This window comes from Syngnathus typhle, linkage group LG22 (genome assembly GCF_033458585.1).
Source record: "Syngnathus typhle isolate RoL2023-S1 ecotype Sweden linkage group LG22, RoL_Styp_1.0, whole genome shotgun sequence".
NCBI lineage: Eukaryota > Metazoa > Chordata > Actinopteri > Syngnathiformes > Syngnathidae > Syngnathus > Syngnathus typhle.
The window spans coordinates 3,429,343-3,447,638 of NC_083759.1; the positions used below are offsets into that span (position 1 = coordinate 3,429,343).

An 18,296-nucleotide genomic window follows, 5' to 3' on the forward strand; every position below is an offset into this window, starting at 1 on the left:
TAGTACTAGCACTGTGTAAATCGTTGAAAATGGGCTTTATTTTGCGTGCAGAGAAGATTGTTTTCATTTTAATTAATAAAGCTTGAATACAATTGCAAAAAGTGTGATTATATTTTCCCATAGGCGAGTGAAATGATAGAATGAATGAGAACCCAAACCATATATTCATTTTTAAATATGCTATCATTGATTTATTATTTTTGTCGTACAAATTAAAATATTTACACATTCATTTCCGATATATTATTCACAATTTTCGCGCTGGATGGGCTTCTGTTCTGGATGGGTGTATTGCCCTCTCAAGGCTTCCGTAGGATTCCTTCACTGTCCGTGTGTTTGCGGTGACAGACCAGAATCACCGCGCACCAAACTATGGAGGAGATCAACAACATTGAAGTCGTTCCTTGCACAGACTCCGACTACCTGAAGCCTTTCAGGGTCCACTACAACCAAGTAAGCTGTCCATCCGCGGCTGTCAAGATGCGGCTGGATGCTGCGGGTTAGCCCAACCCCCCCGCGATTCACTTTAGGAAGCTAGCACAACACCAAGACAACGCTGACCTTAAACTGTCACTGACAGCGATCATCAATAATCACGAGATACCATTTGGACCAAGACCTTTGTCTTTTGTGTCCTTTATCATGTGGTAGACAAAATATAGTTCGAGAATGCTTTTGTGACATCTGACAGCCAATGCACAATTCTAGCCTAGCATGCTAGCGTTAGCCTGCTGCAGATGTTTCTATTGCTGCTCGAGCATATGTTGTAAACAATAGTTAATGTGATTGTTTAACATCATTTCTATTGTCATCATGAAAGATACGGTGTCTGGTATTAATTTTTCTATATGTTTCATATTTCCTGTTTAATATTTACTGTGTGTATAATGTATCTAGGTAGACTAGCATCATGGGTTCAATCATGTTTGACCTTCGAGCTTCCTTTTCCCTGCCACTGAAGATAGAAAAATAAGGAATTGCGTTAAAATGAATACAAAGGGAAGATTCTTGTCTTTTTTTCTGATTAGCCTATTGACCTGTTCACATATCGCTTGAAGCAGCTCTTTGTAAATGTGCCCTCGAGCTCAGTTACCAACTTACCAATGGTGCTTATGGTCAAGCAAGTTTCTTTTCACCATTTGGGCTTCACACCTTTAAGCTTTGTCCAGAGAATGGTGGAGCAGCTAATACGGCAGATGGGCAACAAAAGAGATGATGATGCTGACTACCTCTCTGTTCTCCCCTCTTTTATCCTGGCCAGATCAGGATGGGCTGTTTCTGGAGTCCCCACAAAGGCTTTTCAGGCACATGGCATCTCCAAAAACCTTTCATGCTGCACCTCTGCAACCTTACAATCGCATATATTCACTCTTAAAAAATCCACTAATAGTCCGAGCCGATGAAGTGGTTCTCGTCATCATTTATGGAGGTCTGGTTTCATATCTATTACTGCAGGTGATTGTCCTTGTTGACTCTGGGAAAGGGCTTACTCACTATTGTTGCTTCATGTGAGTGTTGAATCACAAGTTGCTACTTCATGCAGGCTAATTACCTTCACTTATTCATGATAATGATTTGAATTATTCATCCTCAGTAGCTTACAGCCTGTGGCCCCTGAGTCGTTCACTGAATGCACCCATTATGATCTCAAAACACATTGTTTCACTTGAATTGTCATTGAGCATATAAAAAATAAGTTAACTGTGGTATATTACATTTTGAATATATAAGCAAAAAGATAAAAACGTATCAATTGTGTAGGAAGCCTTAACTGTGATGTTTTGTTCTAGTAGTCACCGTCATATTTTTTTGCACTAGACTCCAGAATTGAGACCACAAAAATAGAGAGAATTAAATAACTTTTCTAGTATGTTTATTTTTTTTATTGGAGAGCCTGCAAATAATTAAAAAACTGACCTTTTCTTATTTCTACTTTTGGCATCAGCTGTTACAATTTATGGGTGCAACCTACTTGGTGGCATTCATGTTTTTAAAATTGCATGCCTTTTTTTTTTTTTCATTTTCTGTGGATCATCTTCTGATGGTTCTGTCGATACTGTGAATGCTCATCACGGGCTGTCTGTCACGCATGCTTCTTTTGTTCCTTTATCTATTCCTGATCATTAGTGGAGCAGCTGTAAAGTGTGTATGGGAGGCTTGCCGGTGAGATCCCAACTGAAGTTAAATCCCCCCCCCAAAAAACCCGGGAGCGCATATGTTAGGAATCAAAGAGTGCTATTGAATCGGAGGACGAGTTGATTTCCCCCCCCCCCCCCCCCCCCCCTTACTTTCTGCAGCAGCTGCCAGCTTTGTAGTATTGAGTGGGGTAAGCACAGTAGGTGTATGGCGCTGGTCATCGCACGTTAAGCACCTAAAAGATCAAGACGCTACGCCCCCTTTCTACAATAGCCTTTCAAACAGGAGCCTGTCATGTTTGAGGCCCAAAAGCCAGAGGGACCACATTCATTTCAAGCCTCCTCCGGTTTCTCTTATCCCACATAGCCGCTCGCTCCGCGTCGGCTAATCACTGTGTCGTAATCCACATCGAACATGATTCTGCAGCTCTCCTGGGCCGTTTGCACCTGCCCCCCCTCTCCCCTTCCTCTCAGCGAGAGGGCCAAGTAATGAGACGAACCCCACCATCTGGGAGTGGTGACAGGATCCGAGAAAAAGAACGGCTGCATTTGAGGATCATCCTATTGGTATTCCCGATTGTCCCCCCAAAAAAGATCTGTTTAAAGTTTAAGATGGTTTATCAATCAAATTGGCACATTCGATTTTACTGGGGTTGATTGAACACAAAGAAACACTTTGTGGTAGGCAGGTTTAGAAATGTAGGTATTTTCTGTGTGGGTGGCAAACTTGCAGGACTCAACAGGCTTCTTCAAATCTTTGCTTGTTTTGCAAGCAAGCGGGGTGTGGCTAGCTTGGCCCCACCGGAGAATGGTAGCATGGAAGACAATTGTTTGCGTATTAGTTGATATAAAGGCCGAAATGTTAAATCCCACTATCAATCCCGTTTCGCTTTTCTTTTCGGTTAATATGAGCCGTCATGTTGGGATGGAACAAACTTACAATGATGCATTTTGCACAAACAGAACTTAAGCGCCTGTCATTTCTCAAGCCTTCAAGACACCCTCAATGTGACTAACTGCTTAGGCTGCAAAAGTGCCGCCCGCCAATTTCTCCAGCTCGTCGGGCTCGGCTGGGTTGCCCAGACCACGGTTATAATCGAATGTGCTAAAATAAGACGCCAGCATGTCTCATGTCAGCCTCCTCGCCGTCTGAGAAAGCCTGCCAGCGTGCAGACATGAGCATCTAAAAAGAAAAAAAAAAAATCTTCTGTTTTGATTGCATTGTGAAAATGAAATCAAGTGAATCATTTGGAAGTATTTTTAAAACAATCTCACGGCTCTCACTTTAAAATGCCAAGGCAAATTCCTGGCCGCTTTGACTCGATGAGAAACACTTCCCACACGCTGAACACTTGATCTCTTTTCTGCCGCTCTTTAATTGCACATTTGATGGTGTGTAATGCTGCACATCCTGTTGATGTGACAACATGACCGCAGGGCACATAAACAGCTATTTCCAACCTCTGCCATCGAAGCCCAGCGACAATGGGACGTGTTTTGAGCATTTAGTCATCAGGATTCCCTCCCTGAAACCAAATCCATCTTGTAAACGCCCATCTTTTCTTTTTTGGAGACAATGCTTTCAAGTCATTGACTTATTTTCTTATACAATGTCTCCCTATCAGTTGGTGACCTTCTGACATTAGCGGTTATTTGTCACTCCGATGTTTCCTTATTACATTTGAATAATCTCCGAAACAAGATGTTTGAGGGAACGAAGGTTCAAATGAGTCCTCTTCAGATTTTCACATTTATTGCATTTACTCACGTTGCCTTGTTTCCATCTGATTTCTTCACAGAATGGCACAAAAAAGTCTTGGGACTTCATGCAAACCCACGACAGGTAAAACACTCTTTTATACCCATATTAATACTTCTATAATAATAATGCTGAAGTTTGCGTCTCAGATCATTTAAGCTTCCTTTCCTCTACCACTGACCCCAAACAGAGGTCCACATGAAAAATAGTCCTGCTGAGACCAAAACCTGTATTTCGAAGACAAAATAGCTAACTTGTCCCAAGGTGCCAAAATATTATTTCTTGTTTTGACATGTAATGAATGGGCCAAAATTTGTTTTGCATTTCTGTTTAAGTGGCCATTACAGTTGACCCTCAGAAGTTATGTCTACACTCTAGATGTGAAGGTAAATAATGGGGGGAAAAAAATGAATGTTGTTGGTCCTTGCACAATATAATAGACTATAACGAGGTGTTAGCTTATCAGTGTTATTATATATCGCTTCCGTCTTTGGTTTGTTCCAAAATTTGCGATCCTAAAGTCACTCAGGACAGACTTGTTCGCTCAGTACTTTGGGAGGCATTACCGTATTTTCCGCACTATAAGGCGCAGCGGATTATAAGGCGCACCTTCAATGAATGGCCCATTTGAAAACTTTGTCCATATATAAGATATATACATTTGGCCCGCGGGCCAGACTTTGGACACGCCTGCTGTAGTGGCTCAATATTGGACCATTTATAAGGCGCACCTGATTATAAGGCACACTGTCGGCTTTTGAGAAAATTGGAAGATTTTAGGTGCGCCTTATAGTGCGGAATATACGGTACTTTAAGCATTGTACACAAATATGAAAAGAGCCAGGAAGTGAGGTGTGGTTGCTCGCAACTTGGATGTAACTCTTCATTTGTTTTTGGTCAGGGACAACACTTTCTCCTCACTGGTGTCACACGAATGAATGCACAAAATGCCAACAATTGTTGACTGGAGTCTAACACTCCACTTTCTGCTTCGAGACCATTTTAGGGAAAAGGAAAAACACCCACCTTAATTACCATGACTGCAACGACCACAGAATGTTCTGAGGGACGCTACGATAAACATCCACCAGTGCCACAAAAACATGTGTGCACTTGGTGGGTAGAGTCCCATTGTGTTGTTATTTTGACACCTTTGTGTTAGCGGTAACCGACTGGTGCTTTCCAAGAAACCAGAGGGAAAAGAAATATGTTCTTAACAAATCCACCGTGCATGCCGAGAACTCTTTGAATAACATTATGCCCGCCATTTTATTTTGCGTAAAAAAAAAAAATACAGTCACTGTTTTGGTACTTAACACCAGTATTCACCTTAGACCCGCTGTCCACATGTCCCACCTTTATCCGACTACTTTAAAGCCCCTTTGAGACGGTAGCACGATTAACGATGCAAGGAAAATCCCAAGCGTCTTGGTATAACCATTCGAGCATTTTGTCTGTGGGAAGCTGCAGGAGAGTTGTAATGGTGTGGAACACTTCGAAAAGACCCAGAGCTACCTCAAGGGACAGCTTCTATGCCTCCAGGCTACATGTCCTACTTTTTATTTTTGCCTCAATCTGTTGCTGCATAATCGTATCTATAACCCAGCTCGGTTGCACTTCTGTTTTGTGACCTTGTATTCCAGCTGTGAGCATTTGCAAATGGTGCTAATTGCTCGAATGCAATGATATGAGGAGCTGACCGAAAAGTACGTCGTTAGTTCGAAGCAAGTTGCGTAAGGTCCTTTCATCATGGGAATCATTTCCTCCTGACTCGGACACATCCGCTTTCCCAACAAAAGGCTTGCAGTCTCCCCAGGCGGTGGCCGTCTGTCACATCCACATGCAGCAACCATGCAATACCTGGGGGGGGGGGGGGGGGCAATGGCTTGGCAAATCATTGTAGCGTTTCTGAAGCCTCATTAAAAACACAAGATAATGGTTTTATGGTCTACACATTTGCGTTTAAAAACAGTTCTTCTTGACAACTGCATTATTTTCGACCTCTTGCCTGTTTGACCTTTTTGCCTAAAAGCTTTGTATCACCCCCCCCCCCCCCCCCCCCATTTCTCCTCAGTGTATCCGTGCTGATATTCAACACCAGCTCCCACTGTTTTGTTCTCGTCAAGCAGTTCCGTCCAGGTATGTTTTTTTTTTTTTTTCCGCCCCACCAGCTTTGGAGCACACAAATCTAACGTACCCTGGGGTGTGGCTGATTTATGTTCCGTGTGAGATTTTGATTGTTAACCACTTTCGCTGATAGCGTCGTACATTTGCAAATCCCGTCGATTCATTTAGATTGGAGCAACAATGCTTAAGAGCCCCACCTCTTTTGTGACACAATGCCAGAGACAGTTTCACACTGCACGGTTTTAAATTCAAGGAAGTCTGGGTATTGATAGGTCTTCCCGCTCGTATTCCTCAGATAATAATAATAATGTTCCCTTAATCTGGATCTTGACATTTATGTTCAACCTGAGGCTTCATGCCTATCAATTTGTCAACAAGAATAATGTCGATGGGAAAGTGTAGCGAACATGGAGATTAATATTTGCGCCGATTCTACAGCTGTATACATGTGTGAGTGGGAACGGAGCAAGACGCAAGCATCTCAAGCCACTGAAAAGACAGAGGAGGGGGCCACCGAAGCCTCAGACTCGGAGAGTCGGGAAGGCCAGGCGGACACAGAGGTGGGGGGCTCGTCCGCGTGGCCTCCGGTGGCCACGGGCATCACGTACGAGTTGTGCGCCGGGCTGGTGGACAAACCCAACCTCTCCTTGGAAGAGATCGCCAGACAGGAAGTGCTGGAGGAATGTGGCTATGATGTGCCCGCTTCGAAACTCAAGCGGATTACTTCTTACAGGTGAGCACTCGGTTAAAAAAAGTGCAGAAAATACATTTCGAAATGGTGCTTGTATTCCGCAATATTCTTTTGGTGGTGCGAAGAGGAAGGAAGCATCATGTGAGCCATCCATCATTTTCAACATTATTAGAAAGCTGCAGGAGAAAAACAATCCCACATTCGACAGCCGCACCTGCACGGCTCTCATAACTCTCCTTTTGATTTGACTCCGGCGCCTCCTCCAGCTTTGTTGGTGTAGTCTATGGTCGATATTACGTGTGGGCCTCTTCCATTTAATAGATAGGTATCACCTTAACCCTCATGACCCTTATGAGGGCGCTGAATGTGCGGCAAAGCTGAATGCGCAGGTCGGAGCCTGCTGTGATGATTTAGTGTGGCGGCTAAATGGGCTTTGTTGCGCTTTATAAATCCGGAATGACATGTCTCACGTTGGACAGGATATTTGGGGGTAGCAACTGCTACAAGCTATCTGATGCATCAGATAACTACGCTTATCTCTAGTCTGTGCTTTTAACAATAGTCTTATTATTTTTTTGCAGGACGGGACTAAGAGTGTGGTCACAGTGTGATTTGTAGAATCCACCCCCCCCTAAAAATACAGCCTGAATTTATTCCGCCCTGTTTTGTCTCCAGGTCCGGCGTGGGCGTGACGGGTTCCAAGCAGACCATGTTTTATGCCGAGGTATCCGACGACAATTGCGTGAGTGCAGGCGGAGGTGATCCGCGGGAGGGCGAGTTCATTGAGGTAGTCAAAGTACCCTTGCACGAAGCCATGACCTTTGCCTACAATGAGCGCATTCCCAAAACCATGGGCGTCATATTTAGCTTCATATGGTTCCATAACAATATGTCTCCTAAGTACAAGATCTCCACCAATGTGTAACTACTATTAACTTTTATGTCCAACACTGGCCCAGCGCAGCTACTCACATCCTCATGCCATCACCTCTATTATTATTATTATGATTATTTAAAATTATTTGGGAGACTGGTTGACATATGCCAACGTGCATTTTTTTTTTTGCCCTTTTTTTTATGTTTTACGTACTTTCTTCAAAGCAAACTGCCTCAATAGGCTCTCTTGCACTTTTTTCATGTTGTTATCGATGACTTTTTCAATATATGGCACCGTTCATCCAAAATGGCTGCATATCACTGTTTTTATATGCCGGCCCGAGAGTAAATGAATGATCAGCTGCTTTCTTGAGGCATCCTAGCCTGCATTTACAGAGCCATAATTCGTTTTGTCAATTTCCTTTTTATGCTGTCAAGTCATCTCTTCAGAGCAGAGTCTCTTCTGACCAACCTTGTGCACCCGGTTGGTTTCAAAACGTGCCCTTGAAAACCTTTATTACTCAAATTGTGGTCCAAAACATTCATTGCAAAAAAAAAAAAATGTGATCGCCATGGTAATTGTACTGTGTTGTTAGCAAAGCCTCAAATCATTTCCTAGTGTCTAACAACTAAGAAATCACGCCAAAACAAAAAACAATCAACCCAGAGGACATTTGTATTTGTAAAGTGAAAAATGAATTTTGCTGCATTTACACATGGATACTATCTGCTAAAAAGCTCAGGTCCAATGATTAAATTGCTTATTCCTATTCAGGGAGAATCTCTGTGATGATGACCAGCATTTAACAAACTTATTTGCAGCAAAATTTTCAATCTTCTCAATATCTGTGAAAAAGGGCTTGGTACCACATTGTCTTGTTCTGCATGCAAGGGGGGGGGAGGGCAAGGAATTTCTTACTAGACATTGTAGACGTTTGGTGGTACAGATTCAAATGACCTCAAAAACATTCTGATAATCAGATCATAAAGGTTTGACTGCCGACTGATCGGAGTGACTGCAAGATGACATTTCTGGGTTAAGTTTGGAAATGCTATATGCTGTACTTATGTAAAAGTGAAAATTATTCGTTGTTTTGGGAAAGTGTAAAAAAAAAAAAAAAAACTGTGACTGATCCCCTGATGACAATCGACGTTTAAGCTATAAGGTAATTTACGATATTAAAATCATCCAAAATGTATTCCAAGTATAAGCAATAGTGTTTTTTCAGGTGTCCTGGTGCACTGTTGGTCGAAATGCATTGTTCGAACCTGCACCAACCATACCGATATTTTCCAAAGGCGCTTCCGAGCCATACCTTGACACAGGGTTGAACGTTCAGCTTTAGTTTGATGACTACTGAGGCACTCAAGCAATCAAATTGTGCAAAACAAAGTGTACTAGCGTGCTAAAAAAACAGTTGCATTACAAATATATAATGAGAAGATCATTAGCTGAACATTTAGCGGTGGGGTGGGGGGGGGGTGCTGATCAGGTTGACTTGACATATTAAATTGGTTTTCCTTCTGATTTGCTATTAAATGTAATCTGAAGCGTTCTATTAAAGAGCAGTCTGTTTATGTGCCTGTAAAATATAGTTTTGTTCTGCCTTTACAAAGATGTCCACCCCCTCCTTCCACAAATCTATATGATCCCGTTTATCCGTATTCATCCCGGCGGACATTTGCATCGTGCAATTGTGTGTTCGACAAGCCATTTTTCACCGTATAAAGTGACCCCCCCCCCCCCCCTCTCTTCTAAAAGCCATACGCTCCCTCTCTTAAAGCTAACACAATAATTGAGGTAGATACTTGTGTCATCCATTGTTGCATAAGGTGAAAAGGACCACGAGCTCAACGCTAAGGGCAATTCTACCTCCATCACTCGGGCATGAAACATAACTATTTTGTGCCTGTTTGCTGTCTACAAAGCGCTGACATATCCAAATTTCAGCATCACATGAGAAATTTCCAAAACATTCAATAACACCAGATTTCCGTGTTTAGTGTCCCCCCCATGATTATGCTGTAGTTGTTTCTTTAACTGATTTATTTCAATCTGTTTCCAAGTCGCTTCAGTATTTTTTTATTTTATTAATTTTTTTAAATGAGGTGCTATGTTTGTAAAGTGAGACCGGCGGCGTCCGGTTGAATTAGGAGTCGAGACGTAGGTGTTGCAGTTCATTCAAAAACTCTGAGCCGCAACTATTAATTAATTTGTCTAATTACACAGCACAGCTATATTTTTTTTTCAGTTTTTTTAGCAAACTTGTAGCTGGATTTACACATACAACAAAGTGGTAGTCTGCTATAAAACTTTTCCTTGTGCAAGCTCATGTTATCAGAAATACAAAATATTTTTTTTAAATCACAAGGTCAATCATAAAATGAATTTTTGTGTATTTCTTTTCTGGTGTTGCAGACTAAGCTTTTTTTTTTTTTTAAAGAAGTATTTTCTCAAACACATGCATACATGTTTCACACTTGATTAAGAGTGTTTGATCTTTGTGGATGTTGTTTTTCTGTAATGTTACAAATCTGTTCAATTTAATTACCTAAATGTTAATATATTATACTTTTAGAACATGATTCTTGGTACCAACAAATCGTGTACCAGTATACTGTATTTAAGTATGATATCTTGCATGTGCACTTACTGTGATGGAATAAACTACATTAAGTTTAAATAAAATGGGTTGGATACCCCAAAATAATTCTTTTCATTTTTTCATATTTCTGAAGAACACACTGAAGGCAAGTTGATGTACAGTGATCCCTCGCTACTTCGCGTTTCGTTCATCGCGGCTTCACTACATCGCGGATTTAAACGTCAAACTAAAACTTCTAGCACGATTGCGAATTAGCATCTTTCCGCTAACTCGTTAGCCTGCCCAGTACTTCTTGTTGGTGACCGTACTTTGCGGATTTCACTTATCGCGGGTGGTTTTTGGAACCAATTATCCACGATAAACGAGGGATTACTGTATTTATTATTCTTTGTCGTACAAATGTATATTATTACAATTCACATCGGATGTATGCGTCTCAAATTTGATCGGCGTATGACTAAAACTCTCCACAGCACTTTCTGTTCAACTCCACAACCATTTGCAACACCTTGCATGCATCATTGCACGTCGATACGACCAAACTAGATGTGTGACATTGCACATTTATGGAAAGAGTCCCTCCGTGCAAACACAAGTGAATGTCAACTATCTTCATAATTTATTCTTGACAGGTATCGTTTTCCAAGAATGAACCTGTGGTTTTACGATGTTATCATTAGATGGACGAAGACAAAATAAAGTTCTTGGGAAACGAGACCACAACTTTCTGAGGAGTCACCATGTTGTAACATAACCAGTTGCAAGGCTTCTATTGTTCGTAATTTACCGATGTATTATTTCCTGAAGAGCATTCCATCATCTGTAACATACTTTTCTTGAGCTCTGCCATGTGTGTTGCTTGGGAACAAGATAGCAAAAGATGTGCTCTGATTATCATGCTTATACTTAAGAATCTTCTCATACAAATCAGGATCATAAAAAAAATCCGGTCTGACAAATTTTTTATGAAGAGTCAGAGAGTGTAAGGAAGTAGCCAGAGTGACAAGGTGTGTTTTCTTTGTGCAAAATCGAAAGAGAAAATTCTTCAGACGTTCCTGAATGAGGCTGTTTAGTTAGTGACATTCCACAATTCGTCATCGTACTCAACAGAGATGCGATTGCTATTTGTTCTGTTCACCACATGTACAATTACAGCACTTCATTTTTTCCTCCTATCAACCGGCCCCGTCACATTCAAAGCCCAAAGGTTCCGTGGAATTCTGCACATCGCCATTATAACTTGAGCAGCGCAACCCATTGCGTGCTTTCATGTTGTAACAGGACACATGGGATGTCTCCATTCTCCGGAGACCATCTGAAGCCTGGCAGATGGATTACCTTGTCAGTGTGACCCTTTCACAAATGGGAATTAAGATGCCCATTGACAGGAAGATCCACCTCCACAGTTGACACAATTCCACCGCACTCCCCAACTGTATGCAAATGAGACCTTGTATGGGCAAAGGGTGTGTGTATTTCACGCTTTTATTTTCCATGACACACTTATTGTTTTCCTATGATATAGATATGTACAAGGGCTATTATTTCTTCTACCCAGAATGTAACTTTTGGGACTGGAGAAAGCTGGAGCCCATCCCAGCTGACTTTGGGAGAAAGGCAGACTACACCCTGGCGTGGGAAGTCAACCCACGCTGCGTGAGCGGAAGTCACGCAAATTCCGTTATACAATCGGCGACTTACTTTATTGTCTTAAAATTCCGACGCTAATATCATGCAGGATATTTTTTTTTTCCTTTTTAGTATGTATATACATGTACAAATCTTAGCTCAGGGCTTTTTTTTTTCTGGGGATTTTGCATATTGTACACATGCTTGCATATTCCGCCTTCCTTGCATTCCAAAAACATGCATGTTAGGTTAATTATAGACTCAATGGATGGTTGTTTGTTTATATGTGGCTTGCGACTTCTGGCGACCAGTCTGGGGTGAACTCCGCCTCGAGTCCAAAGTCAGCCTAGGATAGGCTCTAGGACACCAGTCACCCAAATGCGGGCAAGCATAATGGAAAATGAATGGGTGGGCGGAATATTCATGTTTGGTGCGGCCCGAGCATTCCTTCAACTGAATGTGAAAGTTTATGCAAATTAAGATTTTGGCATCGTTGGAAGTATGTGTTCCCTTATGTTGCAAGTTACCGTATTTTCCGGGCTAGAAGGCGCACCTAAAAACCTAAAATTTTCTCAAAAGCCGACAGTGCGCCTTATAGTCCGGTGCGCCTTATATAAGGACAAAGTTTTAAAACGGGCCATTCATTGAAGGTGGGCCTTATAGTCCGGTGCGCCTTATAGTCCGGAAAATACGATATATGAATTATGTTATGCACTAAAAAGCACTGCAATATTGGCCCACTTGAATTCAGCCCTTGAGGACAAGTTTGCCAAGGGCTAAAAAATGCTAACTATCTTCTGGAAGAAAAGTAGTAGTTCTGGAGGAGGTTCTGAAAATCTACTAAAAATCATGCCGAGTATTTCATTATCCAACAATTTGAAGAGGAACATCTGCAAATTCCAAACAAGCTCAGGGTAACATTTTCACAAAATTGAATCTAAATGCATATTCTAATCTACATTTTCATCTATCCACACCTAAAAGTAGAAACACTGTTGGTCTCTCTTGCAGTTGGGTCATGACCTCATGGATTAACATGCTTTTTAGGAAGAGCAGCGGGTGAGCGACCGACTGGTCCAGCCGTAGATAAGAAGCGAGGTGAATGCTGACAACCTGTTTCTTCTTTGAAAACAACCAAAGCTGACCTACCGTATGAGGTTTTGTTTCATTTTTTGCAAGCCGGTGAGTTGCGCTAAGCGTCTGTTGTTGCTTATCAGTATATTTACGAGCGTCCCGAGCTTTACCTGAAGGGGTGGATGGTACGGGTTAATATCTGTTTGCGTGCCTCCACATGTGGAAGGAGCTTGTCTTATCAGTGATGGTCAGACTGATGAGAAAATTGACTACATAAGTGCTACATTTCCTCTTTATCCATAGCATCCATGCTCAAAATGGAAGACATTTGATAGATTAGGTTAATAAAATTGGGTCAAATATTTATAAATTTTCTAAAAAAAATTATAAATAAATAAATGTTTAATTGTTTTAATTTTTATAACTTTGAGGAAATGACAATGTCGTTATAAAAAATAAATAAATACATTTTTAATGTTTATATTTTTTTTATTTCTATAACTTTGAGGAAATGTTATGAAAATTCAGCTCAGTGAGTATCCAAAGTGTTCTGTCACGTGGGAAGGATTATTTGTTTATTTTTGATTTTCAAACCTGTTTATACAGAGGTTAACCATCATCCGTGAATGGATTGCGATCAACCGTTTAGGTAAGGGAGCAAAATATGTTATCTTGACATTTAACACAATATCACACATCGAGTAAATGCCCTTTATTAGCGTGTTCCAAATAGCTGACGAGTGTGTGTACGGCTCACAAGGAAGGGTGCCGAGCTGTCATCTCGTGTGAAAAATCCGTTCGAGTGTATCATGCAAGATATTTTCAATGGCATTATTGTCATCCACTTGCTTAACTGGCTAACATGTTTGTCTATGGGTAGGGCTGCAAACTTAATAGCATGCAAATATGCATTTCCCGTTTGTTTGGGAAAGTCCTCCTCTTTGAACAGCAACATTTCACACAGGCTGGCTAGCTGGCTGTCTCGCTGAATGAAACCTGAGCTTTTCTGCATGACGGCAAACAAATGCATACAGTACCACCAGCAGAGCAGAACATAAGGGTAGGAAAAAGATACCTGTGTGTGTCAATGGTGACCACATGTCTCCTCTTATCTCAGCGGAACTGCCATTTCCACACACTTGATAGCTCAGTCAACCATGGGAACCAAAAGGGAAGTCAACTTGACGCACCGGGTTCTTCAACATTGGAATAAATACCTTACCCATTCCTAAATTGTATGGTCAGGTAGTTTAAAATTTAGCTCGGATGAAAATGGGTGATGAGGCCAAAGAAAATCTCGACTTTTATTCGTCATAGCACGAAAGAAGGCTATGCTGCACAGTAAAACATAAAAAGGATTTTATTTTCATTTGACCTACTGCAAAAATAAAGCCAAGCATGATAACACGACAAAGAATGCGGTATGGCAGCTCCGAGATGAAAAAATACAAATACATGAAAAATGTAAGGTACCTGGCAGCTGACACTTGCGGGATACCAAAATAAATCATCATTATTTCTTCACGTCATTTAAGATACTACCATTCTTATATATTCGACCAAAGCCTATACTGATACTGAATCAGATCAGACTAGAAAAATTTAAAAGATTTTCAAACCTCCAAATGACATCGTTGACCTATTTACAGAACAAACAATTGAACCTTTATTGTAAAGTGTTAATCTCCTCACAAAATAAAAAGTGCAGAAGAAACAATATAACAATATAATGAAGCGGAAGGAAAGGAGGGGAAAAAAAAACCATCAAATTACCAAACAAAGCCACTCTATTATTTCATTCTTTCACACCACAATTTTGCCGTACATGCTATTGTACTAAAGAGGGGAAGGGTGGTGTTGGCCAGGAAACATATATCAATGATGCTGAAACCTACAACCCTGAGGTCACCACTCAAGGCCATTTATTATTCAAAGTTAAAATCACCCACAGGGAGAATAAACTGCTTTCTGGGTCCAAGTGGTGACACTTAAATCATTTTTTTTTTGTCTTTAACATGACTGGTGACCCCACTCAAACTAATCAACCAAATTATTAAATACATTTGATGAATTATTACCATGGGTGATATGCAAATATTTGCATAAACTCCAGACCTGCTTGGTAATATTATAGCTTGTTTAAAACCTAAAGAAGCCATGCTGCCACTAAACCCCTCCAACCCACACACACACAGGCGAGACCCCAAAAGAGGGATAAAAGAGAATGGGCCCCGTCACTCGTATACGCGTGCACACACACACACACACACACACACACACACACACACAGATCTGAAAAGAGGAAAGCCATGAAAAATGGATGAGAGAAGAAATCCACTTCACCTCCCCCTTGGAGGCTGGCAAACCCCCCACAGTGCTCCTACTCATCATCCCTTCTCCTCCTACCCGTCCTACAATTACATTTCAGGATTGTATGTTTTGTTGTATGTTAACATGTTTTGTGAATGTCCGTTTTGTTGAGTGTTTATTTAACTACTTTTGCGTTTGTTAGCAGGGTACTTCCTAGTTCGTGGAGGATGTTCAGACTGATGGGGACCATTGGGCTTCTGCAGTGGCTCATGCGGTAAAGAAAAAAAAAATTGCACATTTATTCACATCCACAACAACATTACGTGGATTCTTCTTTGCATTTCACGAAGTTAAATGAAACTCAATGTTTTCTCTTTTGTTTAATGATTCTCAGTGTGTCTCGTCCTAGTGCGAAAATGACTGCTGTGAAGCGGATGTGTCCATATTGCGCTCTTGGAATGCTGGCTAAAAGATATTTCGGGCGGTCCTGGCATATGCCATTTTGAGGTTATGAAAAGTACGCAGTAAACTAGTTTGTGCAGTGGCATAAGAATGGCATGTGGCAAAAGAAGGCACGCTCACCGCTGAATTCCGTTTTTTTCCATTTCAATTGTTTTTCTTTATAGTCTGTTCTATAAAGCTATTTACGACTATAATTCTGATTAGCAGTGGTTCATCGCCATAGGAATGTAATTCCAACGTAAATAGGGGAAACCCTTTATTCCATTAATAATTCTAGATTCTACATTATCTCTGATGGCAAACAAATATTGACTTTCAAATCAAACATGATACTGTATATTGTTTTTATTCACAGACAATACAGACGAATTAACATTTGGTCAGAAATTCACCTTTGTGTATGTTACTTGTGTAAATGTAAATTACACTTTGGCACAAAAAGTAAAAAAAATAATGTATTAAAATTATTTAATCCCCCGCTTCATACCGCAACTATCTTGGCACAATTATAGCAACCATGAGTATTTTTGACAAAGGTTTTGTCGGCCCTGACCTTTCAACATTGGATGCTTTAAAGCAAATGAATGAAAAGCGATCGGGAACCACGAAGCACACCCACATTGTTCCGCCACCGCTCAAAGCTAGGTGTGACAACTTAAAGCACTCAAATGCACTTACGGCTGTGTGTGAAACGTTCCAGTCAAAGCGGCTGCAGCAGGTCAGGCTATCGACCTTTAAGGCATATCTGACCTTCTGGCAGCCGGCCAATGAGGATGCATGGGACACCAACATGGTGGTTTCGGGGGTTTGGGGGGGCTCACATACATTTTAATTGATAGGAGACCCTCAAACAACCTTCAAAACAAACATCAGCTCCTCCCCCAAACATCAGCTTTGGGTTTTGAGCGATTTTTTTTATTTTAATGGGTTTTTATTACTATTTATTACTAGTGATCTCAATCCATGCAAAATCCCTGAAGTCTCAAATCATCACTTGTCATCATGGCTCAGCTCACCTGGGCATGCTGTCAAGGGAATGCAAATGACCTAAAAAAAAACTTTTGTCTCCGTGCATGTACAGTATGGATATAAATAGCGTCTGTATATGTGCCACATGTTCAGACCAAGAGAGAAGACATAAATCAACACTGGTTATATCTAATTTGCTTTTACGTACAGTATAAAAACAATAGGTCAATATTTTTAGGTTGCAAATTGAATACTGATAAATGCAAATGGGACAAACCAGGATAAGACCTAAATGCGTGTTCTGATTACATTCTGAGTTTGAACACGGTTTACTACAAACAGTAGAGGGCGCTCTAAACTGATACAAAACAGACTTGACTAGACGGGAGGACCTCAGTGAACTGGGGCTGCTTCCTTTTTGATAGCAAGTCTCAAATAACAAGAGCATCATTTTCAACCAGCCAAACAATCCGGCTGCAATTATTTTCCACCTCTAAAATAATAATAATAACAATAGCATTCATTTTATTTTCAAATAACGTTACAAAAGAGAGCAAGGAACTGTCTGCATATCCCGCACATTTGCACAGTTTCCTGCGGAAAAGTGCACCTGTTGACCTTTGAAAGGTCATGGTGGCTCTTGAAACAGCAAAACAGCTTTAAAATAATTCTAAGAACAAGGAACAAAAGTCACCCATAGATAAGAGGGTACCTTGACGTAGATATTTAATACCAATATTATTTTCTCAAATATCCAACTAACTTTTCACACTCACGAGGGTCATGCATGTGCTAGAGCCTATCACAGATGGCTTCAGATAAAGAACTGGAGCCTGGATTGCTTGCTCAGATTGGGAATTTAAACGCTAGGGGGGGGCACGATTTTTTGGGGGCCACACGCATAAAAAATCAACTCACTCAAATTGTTAATATTATCGAGGTCAAACGTTTGTCTTACATATTCTAAATCTGCCCAAAAAACACCTACTGACGTAATATAGGGCAACCCAGTGAAAGCGCAACCAAGTCTGCCATCTAGTGGTAAATGGTGATATTTCAACTCAAAGCTACCGTTCCCCTGCATAATATTTTACAAGAATCTCAGACGCCCCCACCCAGTTGTAGGATTTATAGCCCTCGCACCATTTTCAATAGAAAATGCATATTGAAGGTTTTTTTTTTCTTTTAGTTGGTGTTGACTAACGCTGAATCATCGTAATCATCGTTGCTTTTGTGCTCAGAAGGATTAAAGGGAAGCCCTTGAAAAATTCAAGTTTTAGGGGGGGAGGAAGATTGGTAGTGGTTGGTGCGGTGGGTTATGGTGGTGAGGGAGGGAGGGAGGAGGGGAGAGGTTATTCCCACTCATGTCCGCCCCCTAATCCGGTTGGCTGTCATCCTGCCCCGTGGCCAATTGCTGAAAGGTTGGCGCAACTGTCAATCAAAGCCGACGTCCTCTCCTCGGGCTTGCGGCTCTGAGATACGTCTCAGTCAGTTCGCCGTGTGGAGACAGTTCGGACGGAGGGGAACGGAGCCCAGTCGAGTGAATGTGCGTGGACCATCAGCAGCGCGCCGCAGCCTGCCCGCCCCGTGCGCACGCGTGCTCCGCCCGGCGCGGTGTAACCAAGACACGTGTGTGATTCTTTTTTTTATTTTATTTT

The 18,296-nt window shown here is 41.3% G+C and overlaps 2 protein-coding genes and 1 long non-coding RNA gene across 9 annotated transcripts in view; all 3 read left to right on the forward strand.

Moving 5' to 3' along the window:
* The first annotated feature begins 292 nt into the window (after positions 1-292).
* Positions 293-10,299, forward strand: nudt14 (nudix (nucleoside diphosphate linked moiety X)-type motif 14). The gene is made up of 5 exons (XM_061270418.1): positions 293-453; positions 3,935-3,978; positions 5,969-6,033; positions 6,460-6,754; positions 7,388-10,299. Exons 1-5 carry the CDS (start codon positions 373-375, stop codon positions 7,635-7,637), a joined length of 735 nt encoding a protein of 244 aa, XP_061126402.1. The 5' UTR covers positions 293-372; the 3' UTR covers positions 7,638-10,299.
* A 1,140-nt stretch (positions 10,300-11,439) lies between these two features.
* On the forward strand, positions 11,440-16,586 carry LOC133146690 (uncharacterized). Of its 4 annotated transcripts, none has more exons than XR_009711406.1 (3): positions 11,440-13,005; positions 15,410-15,481; positions 15,602-16,586. It is a non-coding gene; the product is annotated as an uncharacterized LOC133146690 (long non-coding RNA). The 4 variants fall into 4 exon arrangements; XR_009711405.1 differs by having other exon boundaries at positions 15,413-15,481; XR_009711408.1 differs by lacking the exon at positions 11,440-13,005 and adding an exon at positions 13,340-13,546.
* Positions 16,587-18,106: 1,520 nt separating this feature from the next.
* Positions 18,107-18,296, forward strand: part of jag2b (jagged canonical Notch ligand 2b) — a 28,595-nt gene continuing 28,405 nt past the window's right edge. For all 4 annotated transcript variants that reach the window (XM_061270216.1, XM_061270217.1, XM_061270218.1 and 1 more), the window contains exon 1: positions 18,107-18,267. The gene's annotated coding sequence lies outside the window, so the exon portion shown is untranslated. The remainder of the gene's footprint in view (positions 18,268-18,296) is intronic.

Excerpts from the sequence above, each read along its gene's own strand:
- nudt14 (XM_061270418.1), top strand. The coding sequence starts at position 373 with ATGGAGGAGATCAACAACATTGAAGTCGTTCCTTGCACAGACTCCGAC. Across the intron at positions 454-3,934 it reads TCAGGGTCCACTACAACCAA|AATGGCACAAAAAAGTCTTG; the intron begins GTAAGCTGTCCA and ends ATTTCTTCACAG. Across the intron at positions 6,034-6,459 it reads CGTCAAGCAGTTCCGTCCAG|CTGTATACATGTGTGAGTGG; the intron begins GTATGTTTTTTT and ends CCGATTCTACAG.